Source organism: Heterodontus francisci, chromosome 41 (assembly GCF_036365525.1).
Source record: "Heterodontus francisci isolate sHetFra1 chromosome 41, sHetFra1.hap1, whole genome shotgun sequence".
Classification (NCBI taxonomy): domain Eukaryota; kingdom Metazoa; phylum Chordata; class Chondrichthyes; order Heterodontiformes; family Heterodontidae; genus Heterodontus; species Heterodontus francisci.
In genome coordinates, this window is record NC_090411.1 from 26,050,361 (window position 1) to 26,070,051 (window position 19,691).

Genomic DNA, 19,691 nt, shown 5'->3' on the forward strand with positions numbered 1-19,691 from the left:
GAAGTGGCGCCTGATTGATTTGGAGAAAGACCTGTAGCAGTTCCACCTTGCAATTTCCAGATTTCATAGATTTATAGATAACACACTCATAAAACCAGTCCATCCAGTCTGACAAAGGCAGGTCAGGTGATAGTCCTCTGATAGGAAAACTGCTTTAGGACTCAGCTGCAGTAGTGATTTTCTTTCTTGATGATTACATTTAGTGACTGTTTATATATAGAAAGACCATTAAGTTTCCCGAAGCCGGAATAGTCTGTTGCAACTCGTTCACACTTCCTCAAACTGAGTTTCATAAAGTGCAGGAGTGTATGAGTTGTTTCTCTGCTGACAGATTCTTTAATCATTTGCTCTCTGGTTTATTTTATTGCTTTCGTTGGCACAGTCAAGGCTGCAGAGATGCAGCGACAACTGAGGGAACAGAGGTAAGGTGCATGCAGAGCCAGCTTTACTGGTCCTTCTGCCTCCAACAGTTTGCTAGGGGACGATCGGGTGACGAACTGGATTGAAAGCCGGAGAAACAGAAGCTAAGATTTCCCTTTTCCTTTCAGCGATTACGATCAGCTTCCTGACGACGTGCCAATTTCTGCCTATATTGCCGATGCAGAGCAGAGTAAAGGATTCAGCAGCCACGTTGTGAGTACCCTGTATCTTAAAGGGGCAGGTTGCCCTCATCAGTTGAATGCAGTGGAGAGCGAGGTGCAAGGGGGAACTGCACATGCAGGTTTGCAAGCCTGCAGCAGCCAAATTGTGCACAGCAAGATCCCACGAACAGCACTGAGCTGAATGGCCAGTTGATCTCTTTTTGGTGACGGTGGAATGTTGGCCAGGGTATTTGGGAGAACGTGCTGCAAACGGTGCCATGGGATCTTTTATATTGACCCAGACAAGGCCTCGCCTGAAAGATGGTGCACCCTCAGCGCTGCACTGCACTAGCATTGTCAGCCTTGGTTAGTCTGTAGAGTGGGGATTGAACCCATAATCTTCTGGCTGTGAGATGAAAGTGCTGCTGACTGAGCCACAGTGATCATTGAGTTGACCACCCTTGTCTCAGTTTCTTAAGGAATAGGAGCACAAGGACACCATTATGGCCCCGCAAGCCTGCTCTACCATTCAATAAGACCGTGGCTGATCCTCCACCTCAGCTCCTCTTTTCTGCCCAACCCACATACGCCTTGATTCCCTTAATGTCCAAAATTCGATCTTTCTCAGTCTTCAATATATCTGGTGACTGAGGATCCACAGCCCTCTGGGGTAGAGAATTCCAAAGATTCCCAACCCTCCGAGTGAAGAAATTTCTCCTCATCCTAAATGGCCCACCCCTTCTTTCCCCACCCCCATTTCAATTCTCTCATTTCCTTGTGTTGGTTTTTGCACAGGTTGTCAATCCTGCGGGTGATCGGCCCTCAATGTGATTCAATGCAAGATGAGCACAGTAGTGTGCTGATTATGCTATTGGACCAATAATCCAGAGAATATGAGTTCAAATCCCAGTGTTTTAAAAATAAAATCAGCAAATAAAAAGCTGGGATCAGTCAAAGTGAGCATGCAGCTGTCAGATTGCCGTGACAAACTCAACTGGTTCACTAATGTCCTTTAGGGCAAAAGAAACCATAGAATCACAGAATGGTTACAGCACAGAAGGAGGCCAATCGGCCCATCGTGTCTGTGCCAGCTCTCTGCAAGAGCAACTCAGTTAGTCCTACTACCCTGCCTTTTCTCCATAGACCTGCAAATCTTTTTCTTCAGATAATTGTTCAGTTCTCTTTTAAATGCCTCGGTTGAACCTGCCTCCACCACACTCTCAGGCAGAGCTCTCCACATCCTAACCACTCACTTCGTTAAAAAGTTTTTCCTCATGTCACTGTTGCCTCTTTTGCCAGTCACCTTAAATCAGTGTCCTCTGGTCCTGGGTCCTTCAGCCAATGGGAACAGTTTCTCCCTATCTACTCTGTTCAGACCCCTCATGATTTTGAACACCTCAATCAAATCTCCTCTTAAAAGTCTCTTCTCTAAGGAGAACAGACTCAGTTTCTCCACTCCAACCACCTAACTGAAGTTCCTTTTCCCTGGAACCATTCTCGTGAATCTTTTCTGCACCCTCTCTAATGCCTTAACATCTTTCCAAATGTGTGGTGCCCAGAACTGGACACAATACTCCAGTTGAGGCCGAACCAGTGTTTTTTACAGGTTTATCATAACTTCCTTGTTTTTGTACTCTATGCCCCTATTTATAAAGCCAGGATCCTGTATGCTTTATTAACCACTTTCTCAATCTGCCCTGCAACCTTCAATAATTTGTGCACACACACCCCCAGGTCCTTCTGCTCCTCACCCCCTTTAGAATTGTACCCTTTAATTTGTATCTCCTCTCCTCGCTCTTCTGACCAAAATGAACCACTTCACACTTCTGTGCATTAAATTGCATCTGCCGTGTGTCTACCAATTCCACCAGTCTGTCTATGTCCTCTTGAAGTTTATCACTATTCTCCTCACAGTTCACAATACTTCCAAGTTTTGTGTCATCTGCAAATTTTGAAATTGTGCCCTGTACACTCAAGTGTAGGTCATTAATATATATTAAGAAAAGCAGGGGTCCCAACACTGACCCCTGGGGAACCCCACTCTATTCCTCCAGTCTGAGAAACAACCATTCACCACTACTCTCTCTGATTCCTGTCACTCAGCCAATTTTGTATCCATTCTGCTACTGTCCCGTTTATTCCAAAAATCTGTCGTCTTTACCCGGTCTGGCCTATATGTGACTCCAGTCCCACACCAATGTCGCTGACTCTTAACTGCCCTCTGATGTGGCCTAGCTATTGTATCAAACCGCTGATCGACATTCTGGGAGTGCCTCCACCACATAGGCTGTGGCAGTTCATAATGAAGGCCCACCAGCCTCTCCGGGGGGGCAACTCGAGATGGGCAATAAATGTTGACCTTGCCAGTGATGCCCAGGTCCTGAGAATGAATAAAGTTGAAAGAGTTGCACTCGCCAATGATCAGCCCTCCTTAACACTTGGACGCTCACGACCCCTTCCCTGGAACTTTCTGGGAGATTATACCGCCCGCATCAATTCCACTGGATGCTGCCAAATCCCGTTCACATTGTTTCAATGTTTCGCCTCGTTTACTTTCTTAAAGGGAGGCTGAATTCTTTATGAAATCTGATCTCTGTTATTATACAACTTGAACACTCCAGCTCAGTGAGCCTGAGCTCACAGGTGAGTATTATACTCAGCTGAATTAATGTGCTTTCACAAACAGATCTCCCGTTTTCTCACTCGCAGCTGCATTCTTTTGTATAAACAGCCCGAAGTTCATTGAATTGGCATCTCCTCACCTCACATTCCCCACCCATCACCTCCCCTCTGCTCTCCTCCTTTTCCACACCCTGATCCTTCCCATCACTGGTCCCTCCTTTCCCCAACCCTACCCAATCCTCTGTCCCTCTCCCTCTCACCTCCTCCCTTTTCTCTCCTCCCCCATTCCTCCCATTCCCTCGCCTCGCCACCCTCCCTTTTTCCTTCCTCTCCTCCCCACCTCTCCTTTCTCCTCTCCTCTCTTCCCCCTCTTCTCACTCCTCCCCTTCCCACTCCTCTGCTCTCCTTGTTCTCTCCTCCCCCTTTCCTCTCTCCTTCTCTCTCCCTCACCAACCCTCTTCTCCCCTCCCCTCTCGTCTCCTCGCACTCCCCGCTCATCCCTTTCCTCCCCCTACTCTTCCTTTCCTCATCTGAGGGTCTGGCCCTTGCAGGGTATGGTTTTAGTGGCCTGTACCTCTACCGAGCAGCCAGTCTTAACAGGTAAGCCTCAGCAGTCAGATCAAGCTGTTTTTTTAACTATCCTGCCCTTACCCTCTCCTCCGCCTACACAAGTGCACTTCCCAGCGGAGATTCCTGGACAGAACCAGGTGCAGGGACCATGGAGGTCTGGTCTCCTCCTTGACCAGGATAACTAAGGTCAATTGCAATGCCCATTAGTGCCACCTGAGGTCAACTAACTGGTTGAAGCTGGCACCATCTTGGTGCCGATGACTCAGTAGCACACACAATGCGCTGGGAGGTACCTGCCCTGGAACTCAGTATTAAATGTACGTTTCTAAAAGAGATGAGGCGCTCCTTTCAATAAAATTGGCTTCTTTCTTCCCACAGGTATTTACAATCCAGGTGAAGCAGAAAGGTGGCGCCAGGTACTTCATATTCCGACGCTATCGCCAGTTTTACAGATTACAGGCTAAGCTGCTAGAGAAATTCAGTCCGGACAGCCACAAGAACCCCAACACCTGCAACCTGCCTATGCTACCGGGTAAGAACACGTGGCAGCATCGTGCCCCGTTAATGGGATACTCCCATTCTGCTGTCATATTACAATCAGGATACGGAGGAATTGGTGAAGGTGCAAAAAAGGATTTACCAGAACCGGGAGGTTGTAACGATCAGGAAAGGCTGAACAGACTGGGGCCTTTGTCTCTAGAAAAAAAGACCTCGGGGTGACCTGATAGAGGTCTTCAAGATTATGAAAGGGTTCGGTAGGATAGATGTAGAGAAGATGTCTGCACTCATGGAGGAAACCAAAACCAGGGGCCATGAATATAAGATAGTCACTAATAAATCCAAGAAGGAATTCAGGGAAAACCTATATATGCAGGGTGTGGTTAGAATGTGGAACTTACTGCCATGTGGAGTTGTTCAGGCGAAAAGCAAAGATGCATTAAGCCAGATAAACACATGAGGGAGAAAGGAATGGAAGGAAATGCTGAGAGGGCGAGATGACAAAGGGTTGGAGAAGGCCCGGGTGGAGCAGGAACACTGAATTGTTTCTGTGCCGTACATTCTATGTAATTCTATGCTATAGAAGTGACTTAGGATATGCATGAGGGATATGATAAAACTCTATATAAACATCAGTACATACTATAAACTTCCTATTGATCTATTTGCCTAAGCTGTGTGTTGAACACAAGAAAGTGTTGATTGGAAAGGGTGTCTGAGTTCAAAGGCAACACATGATGAGAGATTGCAGAAGTACCTAATGCCCTACTGCTGCCAGATGTTTGTGACTCAAGCGTTGAGCTACTGTAGAAGCCGTTCAGCTATGAAACTTTACGGGAAGCCCATCCTCCTTCTTTAGCCAAAAATTACGGTTGACGATCTTGTTTATCCCCACCTCTGCTACCACACCAGCAAGCACACATCTCAACGGGCTGTGAGAATTAACTGTCCTACCAGCGTGCAAACAGATCTTTTTATTTCCAGATCTATTAATTAATTGAATTTAAATTCCATCAGTTGCCACAGTGGGAATTGAACTCTTGCCTCCAGAGCATTAGTCCAGGCCTCTGGATTACTAGTCCAGTAACATTACCAATACACTACCATTCCCTCAGTCATCAGAGGCCTTAAGGGTTTAGCCAGTTTAGATTGTGATGGGTCAACTACAGTTGCCCGATTGCCTTAAGGAGTTGGGCAGGATTATTCCTGCATCGGCTGCAGGGATTCTCCCTGCACAATGTTGATAACCAGGCTAGCCTACCAGGCTGAAAGAAAGTAGGTGCTTATGGGTCGAGTGGGGGCGTGGGTGCAGAGGGGTGGTGGACCCAGAGTGGCAGTGGGCGAGGCTGAATATGTAGGGCTCGATGAACACTCCTACCTGTCGGGTCCACAGAAATAAAGACAACTTAACCTTTGGCCCACCTTCGGCTGGGCCTCCAGCTGATAGTGGCATGGAGCCTGTGCAGAGGAGGCCCGACACAGAACTCCCCTAATTTGTATTTTGAATAGACTTAACGCCTGATTCAGGTGAGCTAAATGGCCGCCTGATGGTAGGCCTGTTGGGGGTAGACTGTGACGACCATAGCAACAGCAGGAACGGTACAGTAATTCATTCCCTACCACTTTCGGGATGCTAATTGGCCCAATTTCACCGGGCAGTAGGCCTCAAACATACCGCATCCAGAGGTTGAGAGGCCTGACGGTCTTTATGTGTTGCATTTTCCCATGTTACCACACAACATCTGGAATAGAATCACAGAACGGCTACAGCACAGGAGGAGGCCATTCGGCCCATCATGTGCGTGTCAGCTCTCTGTAAGAGCAACTCACCTAGTCCCACTCCCCCACCCTTTCTCCGTAGCCCGGCAAATTTTTCTCTTCAGATAATTTCCAATTCCCCTTTGAAAGCTGCAATTGAATGTGCCTCCACCGCAGTCTCAGGCAGTGCATTCCAGGTCCTAACCACTCCCTGCCTAAAAAAGTTTTTCCCCGTGTTGCCATTGCTTCTTTTGCTAATCGGGACTGACTCTTTAGAAATAGCTATGGTAATTAGAAAATTCCATCGATGGTACATTGGAGAGTTTGTTATCCTGCGAGATGAGTTGACGGCAGAGGTTACTTGTGTGGATGTTCCTTTTCTGAAGCATTCGTGGAGTTGACACTCTTAACACTATAAACGTGGTGCCATCGTCTTCATGCTCAGTGGGTTTTACACTTAATTATTCATGACTTGCTGTCATGACCATAATATCAATAGGAATCTCAATTCCAAATTTCTTGCCGAAGAGGAGATGGGACACTCCCCCACCCACCTGACTGGGATGACAACAACCATCACCTCTATTTATATAGCATCTTAACTGTAGCAAAACATCCAAGGCACTTCACAGGAGCGTAAATCAGTCAAAAATTGACACCGAGCCACATAAGGAGGCGTTAGGACAGTTTTTTAAAAATTCGTTCATGGGATGTGGGCGTCGCTGGCCAGCATTTATTGCCCATCACTAATTGCCCTTGAGAAGGTGGTGGTGAGCTGCCTTCTTGAACTGCTGCAGTCCTTGTGGTGTAGCTACACCCACAGTGCTGTTTGGGAGGGAGTTCCAGGATTTTGACCCAATGACCGTGAAGGAACAGCGATATAGTTCCAAGTCAGGATGGTTGTCTGGCTTGGAGGGGAACTTGCAGCTGGTGGTGTTCTCATGCAGCCCTAGTTCAAAAGCTTGATTAAAGAGGTAGGTTTTAAGGAATGTCTTTTGAGGAGAAAGATAGGGAGATGGAGAGATTTAAGGAGGGAATTGCAGGGCTTAGAGCTTTGGCAGCTGAAGGCACGGCTGCCAATGGTGGAGCGATTAAAATCGGGGATGCTCAAGAGGCCAGAACTGTGGGAACACAGATATCTCGGAGGATTGTGGAGCTGGGAGGAGATTACAGAGCGAGGGAGTGGGTGAGGACATAGGCGGATTTGAAAACAAGGAGGAAAATTTTAAGATCGAGGACCAGGAAAACGTGAAAGGGAAGGGCTAACGAGGTATGAGGCTGGAATAAAATTACCCTTCATAAGTACCACCCCCTCATAAAAAATACACTTAAGCAGAAAACTGGAAATTGGAAACAGAAAATGCTCAACAGGCCCAACAGCAACTGAAAAAAAGCAAAAAGGTTAACGTAAATAAAAGCAAAATATGGCAGATGCTGGAAATCTGAAATAAAAACAGAAAGTGCCAGAAATACACAGCAGGTCTGGCAGCATCTGTGGAGAGAGGAGCAGAGTTTACGTTTCAGGTCAGTGACCTTTCATCAGAACTGGCAAAGGTTAGAAATGTAATAAGTTTTAAACAAGTAAAGCAGGGTGGGAGGAAAGAGAACAAAAGGGAAGGTGTGTGATAGAACAGAGGGCTAGAGAGATTAACTGACAAGGAGGTCATGGGGCAAAGGCAAAGAGAGTGTACTAATGGTGTGGTGAAAGGCAAAGCATTAGTGTAGAGAGAGTGTTAATGACAGAATAATGAAAAGCCCTGTCCAAAAGCACAAACATGAAAAACTAAGTTTAAGTCAGGCAAATGGAAAAAAAAATGATTAAAAAAAATAAAATACTAATAAAAAAAGGGCCTCTGAAATTATTGAACTCAGTGCTCAGTCCGGACGGCTGTAGAGTGCCTGATCGGAAAATGAGATGCTGTTCCTTGAGCTTGCGTTGATGCTCACTGGAACACTGCAGCAGGCCCAGGACAGAGATGTGGGCATGAGAGCCAATGTTTCAGGTCCATGACCCTGGGAGAGTATGTGAACATTACAATATGTCAAAATATTGCACCATCCAGGGTTCTGCGTCAGATTTGGCTCTTTCACTGTAAATGCTTTCTCCACCCTAAGCCCATGTCCTCCCACTCCCTGCTGAATCAACAGTCATCCAAGTCACACATCATCCGGACTTTGATCTGTCTCGCTGTTCCTTCACTGTTGCTGGGTCAAAAACCTGGAACGCTGTTAGCACTGTGGGGGTAACCACACCAGATGGACTGCAGCAGTTCAAGAAGGCAACTCGCCACCCCCTTCTTAAGGGCAGTTCGGGATGGGAGACAAATGCTGGACTTGCCAGCGATGCTCATATCCCATGAAAGAATAAAAAAAAATCTAATTCCCTTCAAAGCGTTTGAGATGAGTCAACATTTACCACACTAGATGGCAGTCTAATCTATAAATGGAGAGCTACAAATTCAAAGGAATCAATCTTCAAGTTCTGGCCTCCTCAGTTTATTGTTGTCTTCTGGATCTGCACAGAACTGTTCTCTAGGCTCACCTTATCAAGTCCTCTCATTATATTCATATTGTCCCTTCCTCACCACCACACCACCCCCACCCCACCACCAACCCACATAATTTCCCCCTACCTTGAATAAATTCAGTGTCTAAGGAAATGACTTCCACATTCCCAGAATGTTCCAAAGTGCTTCCGTCCGCCCCATTCCAGAGACTTGAGAACAAAATCTAGGCTGACACTCCAGTACTGAGGGAGTGTTGCACTGTTGGAGGTGCTGTCTTTGAGATGAGACGTTAAACTGAGGCCCCTCCTGCCCTCTCAGGTGAATGTAAACGTTCTCAAGGCACTATTACAAAGAAGAGCTGGGGAGTCATCCCCGGTGTCCTGGCCGATATTTATCCCTCAAGTGACATCATTAAAAAAAACAGATTATCTGGTCATTATCGCGTTGCCGTGTGCAAATTGCTGTATTTCCTACATTACAACAGTGTCTACACTTCAAAAGTACTTCGTAAAGTCCTGAGGTCGTGAAAGGCACTATACAAATACAATACCCTCTTTTATTTCTCACGGTTTATGAATTCCTTCTGAATTCTAGTCAATGTTGTGAGGCAGGCAGCCAATTTGCATAAGCAATGAGATAAATGATTCACTAATCTGTTTCAGTGATGTTAGTTGAGGGATAATTATTGGCCTAGATCTCAGCAGAACTCCTGCTCTCTTCTTCAAGGTAAGGACATGGGAACATTTATGCCCACCTGATTGGGGCTTGTTCTATATCTCATCTGAAAGAAGGCACCAACCACATAACAGTCTAGACTATGGGCCCAAGGCAGAATGATTCATTACAAAAACAAGAAATGCTGGATTCACTCAGCAGGTCTGGCAGCATCTGTGGAAAGAGAAGCAGAGTTAACGTTTCGGGTCAGTGACCCTTCTTCGGAATCGAATGATTCATTAATAGTCCTTAGTAAAAGGTCGAGTCAGGTCCACTCCTGGTTAATGTGACTCAAGCTGAAAATGGTTTGTTATGTTGTTCTGATCTGGAATGCGCTGCTTGAAAGAGCGGTGGAAACAAATTCAGTAGTAACTATGCAAGTGCAGTTGGATAAAGACTTGAAAAGGAAAACATTTGCTACAGGGAAAGAGATGGGGAGAGGATCCAATTGGATAGCTCTTTCAAGGAGCTGGCACAGTCACAATGGGATGAATGGCCTCCTTCTGTGCTGTAAAATTCTACGATTCTCTGATTTTTTTAAACTATTCCTCGGAATAGTACTCTTCATTGCAACCCTGGTCTTCCCTTACCCTATGGCAGACAGCCCCAATTTCTACTGTTCTCTGTGGAGACTGAAACATTTTGAAAGTTGAAAGTCTACTCCCCAGACCCTCCTGAAAAAAGATGATTCCGGAAAGATTTTTTTTTTGCCCTTTGGATATGGACAACACTGATTGCTCATCCTCAGTTGCCCCACGAACATGAAGAGTCAACCATATAATGTCATAGATTTTTGCAAGGCAAGGGTATTAAGGATTACAGAACCAAGGCGGGTAGATAGAGTTAACGTACAGATCAGTCATGATTAAATTGAATGGTGGAACAGTCTTGAGGGGCTGAATGGCCTCCTCCTGGTCCTATGTTCCTATATGTGGAAGCACCCATCGACCCGACCAGATAGAGGTGGTAGATTCCCTTCCTTGAGGGACATGCTGCCCTAACATTGCAGCAAGTTGACCCTCCGCTGGTCGACCCTTGCAGGTAAGTATTGCCGTCTGCGTGCAAGAGGCTGGTTGCGTGCCTCTGTGCCTTCCTCATCCGTACCCCCTGCCAGGCTTATGATCCTGTTGCCCCTCCGGGTGCTGCTGTCCCTCTTCCTGTGGCTCCAGCTCTTTACCTCTCTGATTCTCCTCCTCACTGGAGGTCTCAAAGCCCGAGTGAATGATGCCCACGGCAAGTAGCTGCACTCAGTTCTCTGGAACTCCCACCTGCCTTGCTCTGTACCTACAAGTGCCATGTCAGAGAGGACACTAATGGAATGCCCCCACTGTCCAAGGCAAGCTTGTCCTTGCTCCCGATTATTAATGCTGCTGTCCACTCACTCAGTTTCACCCTCCCCACCAAACCACACTACCTCTTGCAATGGCTGCTAACTGCAGCCAACACTGACCTTCCGCCGGGCCTCCTCCTCATTATAGCTGGCGAGGCACTTAAAGCTCCATTATTTCCTAGCACCTCTCATAAAATAATAAAAACCTGGTAAAATCACAGTTAATTGCCTGCTTAAACAGGCTTAATTACCTTCCCCAGTTTTGCCAGCTCTGATGAAAGGTCACTGACCTGAAACGTTAACCCTGCTTCTCTCTCCACAGACGCTGCCTGACCTGCTGAGCATTTCCAGCACTTTCTGTTTTTATTTTATTATTAATTACCTTCCTGCCGCGTTCCTCCCTCCTTCCCCAATGGGCTGGTGGAATTCTGGCCAATGTTTCAGGTCAATGACCTTTCACCAGAACTGGAACTTGTTAGGGATTAAAAGTTTTTAAGCAAGTACAGAACTGTGTGCAGGTGGTGGAGGGAAGGACAAAGGGAAAGGTAGATGGAGTAAAGATATCTGATAGTGTGGAGGACAGGCGTGATTAAATGGAAAAAGGGTTGATGGTGCAAGGCAACAGGGGATTGGAAATGGGACAAGTAAAGGAACAAAAGATGGGTCCTGAGGAAGTGTAAATGGTTATAGCAGAATAGCAGAGATGGACGGAAGCATGGAAAATCTGGCAAAGAGTGGAGCGCTCCCATGGCCCAAGAACATTGCAGAGAAAGGTGACTAAACCATTAGTGGGCCATGTCCCACATTGCCGGACATTGGCAAGGCTGATAAGAGTAGGGGATGCGATGTTTCCTCTGAAAATAATAGAACAAGAATGGGTTAACACTCTGAGAAACATGGCATGGAAATATCATCAAAAGCCAAGGGAGTTAGAAAGCTAATGATCGCTGACAATTCTTTAACCTAAAAATTGAATGAAAGGTAGCAATTGGCTTTGTGATGGTTGTGAGGAGGCTGCCTTAGATACTGCCACTGTACTGCTGTTGACCTATGGATGATTAATTCAACCAATTATTAATTTCTTCATACTTATTGTGAAAATTAACACCTTCCAGTGAAAAGGTATACTTAGAAGCCAAGGAGGATGAAATGATTTAAAAGTGCATTATTTAATTGTCCTACCTTCAGTTATACAAACTACTTTGTGACTAACACACTGTGATGCTTTGCCTGACAATACTTTTTTCTAATACTTTCTCTTATTCAGTTTTCTCTGTTGATTGTTATTGGCATTTGGCTCCCCCAAAAATCCAGCCATACCACTCAAAGTGGCTACTTCGCCATGTCAGAGTCTGGACAGTGTCTGCAGCATATTCAGTTATGAGATGGAGGCGACGTGGGGTTGGGGAAATGTGACAGCCGAGCTCAATCCAGTCCTCACCCCATCTGCATATCCGGGCAGCAACTACCAAACAGTCACTGGATAGCAGTCATGAATAGCAATTGTGAGTAAGGTGCATGAGCCCCAAAGTGGGCGGCTATACAAATGCACGATGCTGCTGCTTTTATTCAGTGGGTTCAAATAAGCAACAACATCAACAACAACTTTCATTTATATAGCACCTTTCACATAATAAAATGTCCCAAGGGGCTTCAGAGAAGCGTTACCAAACAAAATTTGACACTGAGCGACATAAGGAGATATTTGGACAGGTGACCAAAAGCTTAGTTAAAGAGGTAGATTTTAAGGAGCATCTTAAAGGAGGAAAGACAGGTAGAGAGGCAGAGAGGTTTAGGAAGACAATCCAACAGCTACTAATGAACGGGAGATGAAAATTGGGATTGAGGACAGAATTGGAGGAGTGCAGATATCTTGGAGAGTTGTAGGGCTGAAGGAGGTTATAGAGATGGGGAGGGGAGAAGCCATAGAGGGATTGCTTAGCCAGGGACCATTGTAGATTGCAAGTACAAGGGTTTTGGATGACGGAAACTTGGTGTGAGTGAGGATACAGGCATCAGAGTCCGGTTGAGCTCAAGTTTACAGAGGGTGAAAGTTGGAAGGCCAGACAAGAGTGTGTTGGAATAGTCAAGACTAGACATAACAAAGGCATGAATGAGGGTTTCAGCAGCAGATGAGCTGAGGCACAGTGATGGTATAGAGGTGGAAATAGAGATAGAGAATATACGATCTAGGTCTAACCCACATTCTCAACTGGATTATCAACTTCCAACTCATTTGTCTTTATTACCTCTAGGCTTAACTATTTTAACCCACTTCTTGCTGGCCTCCCACATTCTACCCTCTATAAGCTGGAGGTTATCCAAACTTTGCTGCCTGTGTACTAACTCGCACCCAGTCCCGTCCACCCATTGCCCCTGTGCTCGCTGACCAACACTGGCCCCCAGTTAAGCAACAGCTCCATTTTAAAATTCTCATCCTTGTTTTCAAATCCCTCCGTGGCCTCACCCTCTCCCTGTCTCTGTAATCTCCTCAGGCCCACAACCCTCCGCAATATCGGTGACTTTCTAATTCTCTTGAGCATTCCCAATTTTAATTGACCCACCATTGGTGGGAATGCCTTCAGCTGCCTGTGCGTAAACCTCTGACTGCATAGCTCTGTGGAGAGCCGGCACAGACTTGATGGGCTGAATGGCCTCCTACTGTGCCGTAAATGGCTCCATGGCTCTAAATCTCTTCGCTTCTCTAACTTCGCTTTCCTCCTTTAAGACGCTCCCTAAAACTTACCTCTTCGACCAAGCTTCTGGTTGCCTGCCCTAATATCTCCTCATCTGGCTCGGTGTAATATTTTGTTTTAAAATGCCTCTGTGAAGCACCTTGGGGCATTTTATTGCATTAAAGGTGCTATATAAATACAGGTTGTTGTTGGCAGAGGACTTTCTCGCGTGCCGATTTGTAGTGACATTCTGTGGCAGCCTGTGATTTCCTGTCCTTGATCAGACCCTCCCATTCCCCTCTCTTTGTTCCATTTGTAACAAGGTCTTCTCATTTCAAATTAGGGAAAGTGTATATTGGCAACAAGCAAGAGATAGCAGAGAAGCGGATCCCCGAACTCAACATTTACATGAAGGTGGGAATTCTCTTCAGAAGCACAAAAGGTGGCAGTTTGTCATTCCTTTCTTTTTCACTCTTTTTTTCTTTCCTTTTCTCTTTCCCCCTTTTACTTTTTCTCGTTTGTGCCTTCTCCAGGAATCTTTAAGCTTTTCCTTTGTCCCCATTTAATAGATGCAATAGAGGTGTTCAAAATCATGAGTGGCTTTGACAGAGTGAATAGGAAGTAACTTTTTCCACTGGCAGGAGTGCCAGTAACCCGAGGGCACAGAGTTTAGATAATTGGTGCAAGAACCAGGGAGGAGGTGAGGAGAAATTTTTCTTACACTTCGAGTTGTTGTGACCTGGAATGCACTGCCTGAAAGGGAAGTGGCAGCAAATTCAATAGAAACTTTAAAAAGGGAATTGGGCACATTTTTATTATTCTTTCATGGGACGTGGCTGTCGCTGGCAAGGCCAACAATTGGTGCCCATCCCTAATTGCCCTTGACAACTGAGTAGGCCATTTCAGAGGGTAGTTAAGAGTCAACCACATTGCTGTGGGTCTGGTGTCACATGTAGGCCAGACCAGGTAAGGATGGCAGATTTCCTTCCCTAAAGGTCATTAGTGACCCAGATGGGTTTTTACCACAATTGATGATACTTTCATGGCAGTATTACTGAGACCAACTTTCAACTCCAGATTTTTTGTTATTAATTAATATTCAAATTCCACCAGCTGCTGTGGTGGGATTTGAACCCGTGTCCTCAGAGAATTGGCCTGTGCCTCTGGATTACTAGTTGAGCGACAGTACCACTACACCACCATCCCCCCTCCCTAAATACTTGAGGGAAATATATGCAGAGCTATGGGGAAAGAGCAGGGGGACTGGGACTAATTGGATAGCTCTTTCAGAGTGCCAGCATAGGTCTGATGGGTCGAATGGCCTTCTTCTGTGCTATATAATTCTATGATTCTATTCATTTTTCATCCTAATTAAATGGAGCCATATAGAGGGGAGAATTCTCCCCCTGAGCTATGTGTAACTCACTAAAGAATGACTTGATTATATTTTGGGCATAAGGAATGCGAGATTTAGGAACTGTATCTCATTTTTCTCCCAGGCACCCTGCAACCATCTGACCTGAATGTTTGGGATATTTTTAACTATGGGTGATATCAGACCAGCCAGCATTGTGGTCAATGGAAATGAAAGTGGGGACACATGTACATTTGATGACTAGTATTATATCATCTATTTTACACTGTGGCCTAAAGTCAAAATGACCTCCTGGGGTCTAGTACTTCAGAATTTCAGAACTCATTGACAAGCCTACTGTCAAGCCTGTTTTGATTTCAAACCTGCCTCCCAAGGTTTCTGTCTCTGCCATTTGGGTAAATTTTGGTCTGGGCCTGTTTTCAGGCCTAAACTCAGCACTGCACTCTCTGGTGCTCACTCATAGCAAGAGTCCCAAAAATGGATTGAAATTGGTCCCCGGGCCGCAACTGTGTACTTGACGCGAGCTGCCAGCACTGGTCACGCCTCCACAGGCACTAGGCCTTGCTAACTGCAGCTCTTAGTTAAGTTCCGGGATTGTATTTGAGCAGGCTACAGGGAGGAGCCAATCACAATGTCTGTGACCTCAGAGCAACCCTCTTGCTCTTTCTTGAACTAATACCTGCGCAGATTGGGCACAGGCTGTCCCATCAGTAAATTGGTATTCTTTGTGGCTGCTTTACGCAAAGCATACAACTTTCCACCTCGTTTTCTTGCACTTACCTAAGCCACTTCACTTCCTTAACAACGCAATTAACTAACTAACGATATCAGCCGTGGCTCTTACCTCTGGGTCAGATCCTTTGTGATCATGTCGCACTCTATAGACTTGAGCACATACTTTAAGCTGAGGGAGTGCTGCACTCTTGGTGGTGCCACCCTTTCGAACGAGACATTACACCCAAGCCTCATGTGTCCCCTCAGGTGAATGTAAAGGTTCCACGGTACGATTACAAAGAAGAGCTGGGACATTCTTCCTGGTGTCCTTCCCAATATTTAATCCCTCAAACAACATCAGTAAAAAACAGGTGATCACATTGCAGTTTGTGGGAGCTTGCTGTGCACAAATTGGCTGCCGTTTTTCCTACATTACAACAGTAACTACACTTTGAATATACTGCATTGGCTGTAAAGCACTTTGGGATGTGAGATTGTAAAAGCTGCTGTATAAAGATAAATTCTTTCAAGTCTTTAACTCGCATGTTTAATTAGGGTCTATTTATTGACTGAGATGAAATTTTACATCTTTTCGCTGATGATTCATCTCTGTGCTTGTTTCTGTGTATATCCGTACACATATTCCTCCCTTTTTCTGATCATATTAATACACCTGTCTAACTGCAATCTTGCAGTTTTGCAGGGTATGTTTATGAATCATTTCCTGCCTGACCTGCCTTTTGACCTGCGGTAAGTTTTCTATAACCTGAGGGCAGCCATTAACTGTTTCAGAAACATCTTTAGAAGCTTTGGGCTGAATTTTCCCACCTTTGTTTTTTTTCTGGATGACGCAACCATTTGCGAGTCACAGACCCAAACACCACGGCAGCGGGATTGCCGGCCCAGTCTTCCAGGAGGCATCCAATTAAGGCGTCCAACCTCAATTGGCTTCCCGCCACTGGTGCACGGGTTGCCAACATCACCTTCAAGCCCGAGCCTGGGAAAAGCAGCCGGAGGTGGCAACACATTGACAAACCAGCCCGAAGCACTTTTCTCTAATTTTACTCTCCCTCCCCTGCCACTGCCATACTCACCAATTAGGGAAGGCAAGTGGGTTGAGGAGGTGGGAGGGCGATTCTGCAGGGTGAATGCAGGGTCAGCCTTCACTGGGCTGAATTTAATGGAACCCCTCCCCCGGAGACGGACGAGGAGGCAGGAAGGCCCATAGAATTGCGACGGGAGGAAGGAGGGCAAAGGGCCTGTCACCTTCCTGTCCCACTGGAATTTAGAGGCCAACTGAAGCCCTTAAGAGGCCTATTAACAGCCACCTAAGGGTTTCTTCCCGCTGCCGCTGGCATTAAGCCAGCAGGGGGAGGGGGGAGGGGTGGCGGGGGCTCCGCCAGGTGGGGTGGTCGCCCAATAAAACAAGGCGTGAAACGGCTGGAGGAATGGAAACCACCTCCTCACCACCAGCACTTTCTGTGACATCTCCAGGAGATGATCATGCAATTGCAAGCTTCTGCCTGTCGGATGACCTTGAACTCGCCACTTTTCACCTTTAACAGGCAGATTATCACGGTACTCTGACCTCCCGCTGTGCATTCACCTCCTGTGAGTTGATGAGCTGCAGATACAGCAGGGCTCCCTGTAACGAGTAGCTTTTTATGTTCTCTGATGCAACATAAATGAGACGCTTGGAGTTCAGTTGATTGAGGATCTCAAACAGCTTTATTAAACAGCTAAACTTATTATGCAGTGCAGAGCTACCTGTTTACAGAACTTGCCTCTTGGTGTTACAGTAGCAGAGTGAGACTGGCATGTAGTCACATGACTACATCCGGGCACGTAGCTCATTAGCACACGGAGATCTTAAAGCGTCATCACTCTTAAAGGCAATCACACAACAGTCCCGTGTGCCGCTGGTAAAATGACATTGCCCTCAGAAAACTGCTGTTAATTGTGTCCTAAACAACCTCAATTGGTGTCCTGCCACTGACACGTGGGTTGCCGACATGACACTCAGCCTGCACCTGGGGAAAGCAGTTGGAGGCAGCAACGCATCAGTAAACCAGCCCAACGCATTTTTCTCTATTTTTACTGATGCCTCCTCTATCCCCGCAGCTGCCATATCCGCATCCAGGGCCTGGTAAAATCCTCCCACCCCTTCCCCCCCCCTCACAACCACAACTTTTGACATGGTGGTAACTGAGGTCTACCCCTGGCTAGAGTTCCATTGAAATCCAGGAGTTTTGTGTGTGTTGTCAACTAACTTTGTCTCTCCTCTGTCTGGAGTATAGACATCAAAGGAACCTACTAAAGAAAGGATATTTGTGAGTCGAACTCCAGTAATTGTCATTTCAAAATGTAAAAGCCATAAAAGTTGAAAGGACTTGTCTTTCGATAACACCCTTGAAAACCTCAGGATGTCCGAAAGCACATTACAATCAATGGAGTACTTTTGCATTGCAGTCTGTTGTAATGTAGTAAACAGCCAGGCAGGAATCCCACGCCGCTGAATGGAATGCCAGTTTTATACCTCGCCCAATATTGCTCTCTGTTGAGTCCAATGCGGGTTAAACCGATGTTGCACCCAATCCCACCGAGTTTCCTGGGGGGGAGTGATTTAGGTTAAAATTGTTCCCCCTGATTCAGAGAGGTAAGTATAAACAAAAATGAAGGACTTACATTTTTATAGCACCTTGCCCAACGTCAGGACATTCCAAAGCATTTGGCAGCCAATGAAGTACTTCTTGAAGCATGTTCACTGTTGAGATGTAGGAAAGGCAGCAGCCGATTTGTACATAGCAAGATTCCACAAACAGCAATGAAAGAAATGATTAGATAATCTGTTTTTTTTTTAAGTGATGTTGGTTACGGGACAGCAGGGAGGGCTCCTGCACTCCTCTTCGAAATAGTACCCTGGGAGCCTTTATGTTACCCTGAGAAGGCAGACAGGGTCTCGGTTCAACATCTCACCTGAAGACAGCACCTCCAACAGTGCAGCTCTCCCTCAGTGCTGCAAAGGAGTGTGCGGCCTAAATTATGTGCTCTGGTTTGGGACTTGAACCTTCTGACTCAGAGGGTAGAAACTGGCCAGTGTGCCATAGCTGACACCCAAATAAATGAACAAAATGTGTAGGCAGGACAATGGCAGATGAGATTTAATGCAGACAAGTGTAAAATGCCGAGCAAAGGAAGGGGAAAATAGACTACGCATGAATGGTGGTGAAATAACTAAAGGCGGAGAGACCTAGGAGGCTTAGTGGACTCAATACTAACATTGAATTACATAGAATATGCAGCAGAGAAACCATTCGGCCCAACTAGGCTATGCTGGTCTTTATACTCCACAGAAATCTTCTCTCATTCCATCTATGTCATCTCCGCCTTTCAGCATATCTTTCTGTTCCCTTTTCCCTCATGTACTCGTCTAATTTCCTTTTGGAAGCATCTAAGGATTTTTGCTTCAATCACTTCCTGTAATAGCTGGAGCATAGCAATCGATAAGCCAACAGAGTGTTGAGCTACATTACACAAACAGTCGAGCACGAGTAAGGGGACGTCATGGTCAAGCTAAACATGGCCTGGCCAGACCGCACCTTGAGCACTGTGTCCAGTTCAGGTCACCAAGAAACCATTCAAGAGCTGGGGACAGTGCAGAGAAGAGCCAGGAGGCAAATCCCTAATGTCAGGGGTCTGAGATATGAGAAAAGACTGGAGGGAGACCCCGGGGGGCTGATTTTAACTGTTGGCAAGAGTGGAAAATGGGTGGTTGCAGATTCGTCTCTCAATTATACACCTCGACCAATTTACTTTTCCACTGTCTTCGGACAGGCTGCATAATGGACAGTCAATTTGTAACCACGCTTTGTACACCCCTTGGGCTTTTCCAGAACAGAAGTCAGCATGAGAAGTAATCTCAGAGAGGCATAGAAGATTGTGAGTGGTGTGGGATTGGTTCATCCAGAAAGGTTCAAAAAACTTAGGAGGCAGACTGAAAAATTGCTCCTAATTGTTTTCCCCACTGAAGGTACTGCTTAATAATATAGTATGTTCCCTGGATATTAGCTATCCTCCGGTACCTCAGCTTTTATGTGTTAGTCATATGAAGTGGGTTCAAACAGCATCATTTCTTGAACTTACATTCAAGTAGAGCATTGACAGAAAAGATGAACAGCTCTTTGTGTTGGGCATTGGATAGCATGACACTGAGTTAAACTCTGACCTCTAACCTCCAACACCAAGGCTCAAATCTACCCGAACTGAGGTCCCCTCTCTTTTGTTCAATGAAAGGAAGTCGCCGCCAAGAAACTCCATGAACAACATTAAGGTTTAACATCCACAAAA

The 19,691-nt window shown here is 45.9% G+C and overlaps 1 protein-coding gene across 2 annotated transcripts in view; it reads left to right on the forward strand.

The window, feature by feature from the left end:
* The first annotated feature begins 293 nt into the window (after positions 1 to 293).
* Positions 294 to 19,691, forward strand: part of ncf4 (neutrophil cytosolic factor 4) — a 39,528-nt gene continuing 20,130 nt past the window's right edge. For both annotated transcript variants that reach the window (XM_068019573.1, XM_068019574.1), the window contains exons 1-4: positions 294 to 422; positions 549 to 633; positions 4,152 to 4,305; positions 13,599 to 13,669. In XM_068019573.1, coding sequence (XP_067875674.1) covers positions 397 to 422; positions 549 to 633; positions 4,152 to 4,305; positions 13,599 to 13,669 — 336 coding nt within the window. In that variant the 5' untranslated portion in view covers positions 294 to 396. The remainder of the gene's footprint in view (positions 423 to 548; positions 634 to 4,151; positions 4,306 to 13,598; positions 13,670 to 19,691) is intronic.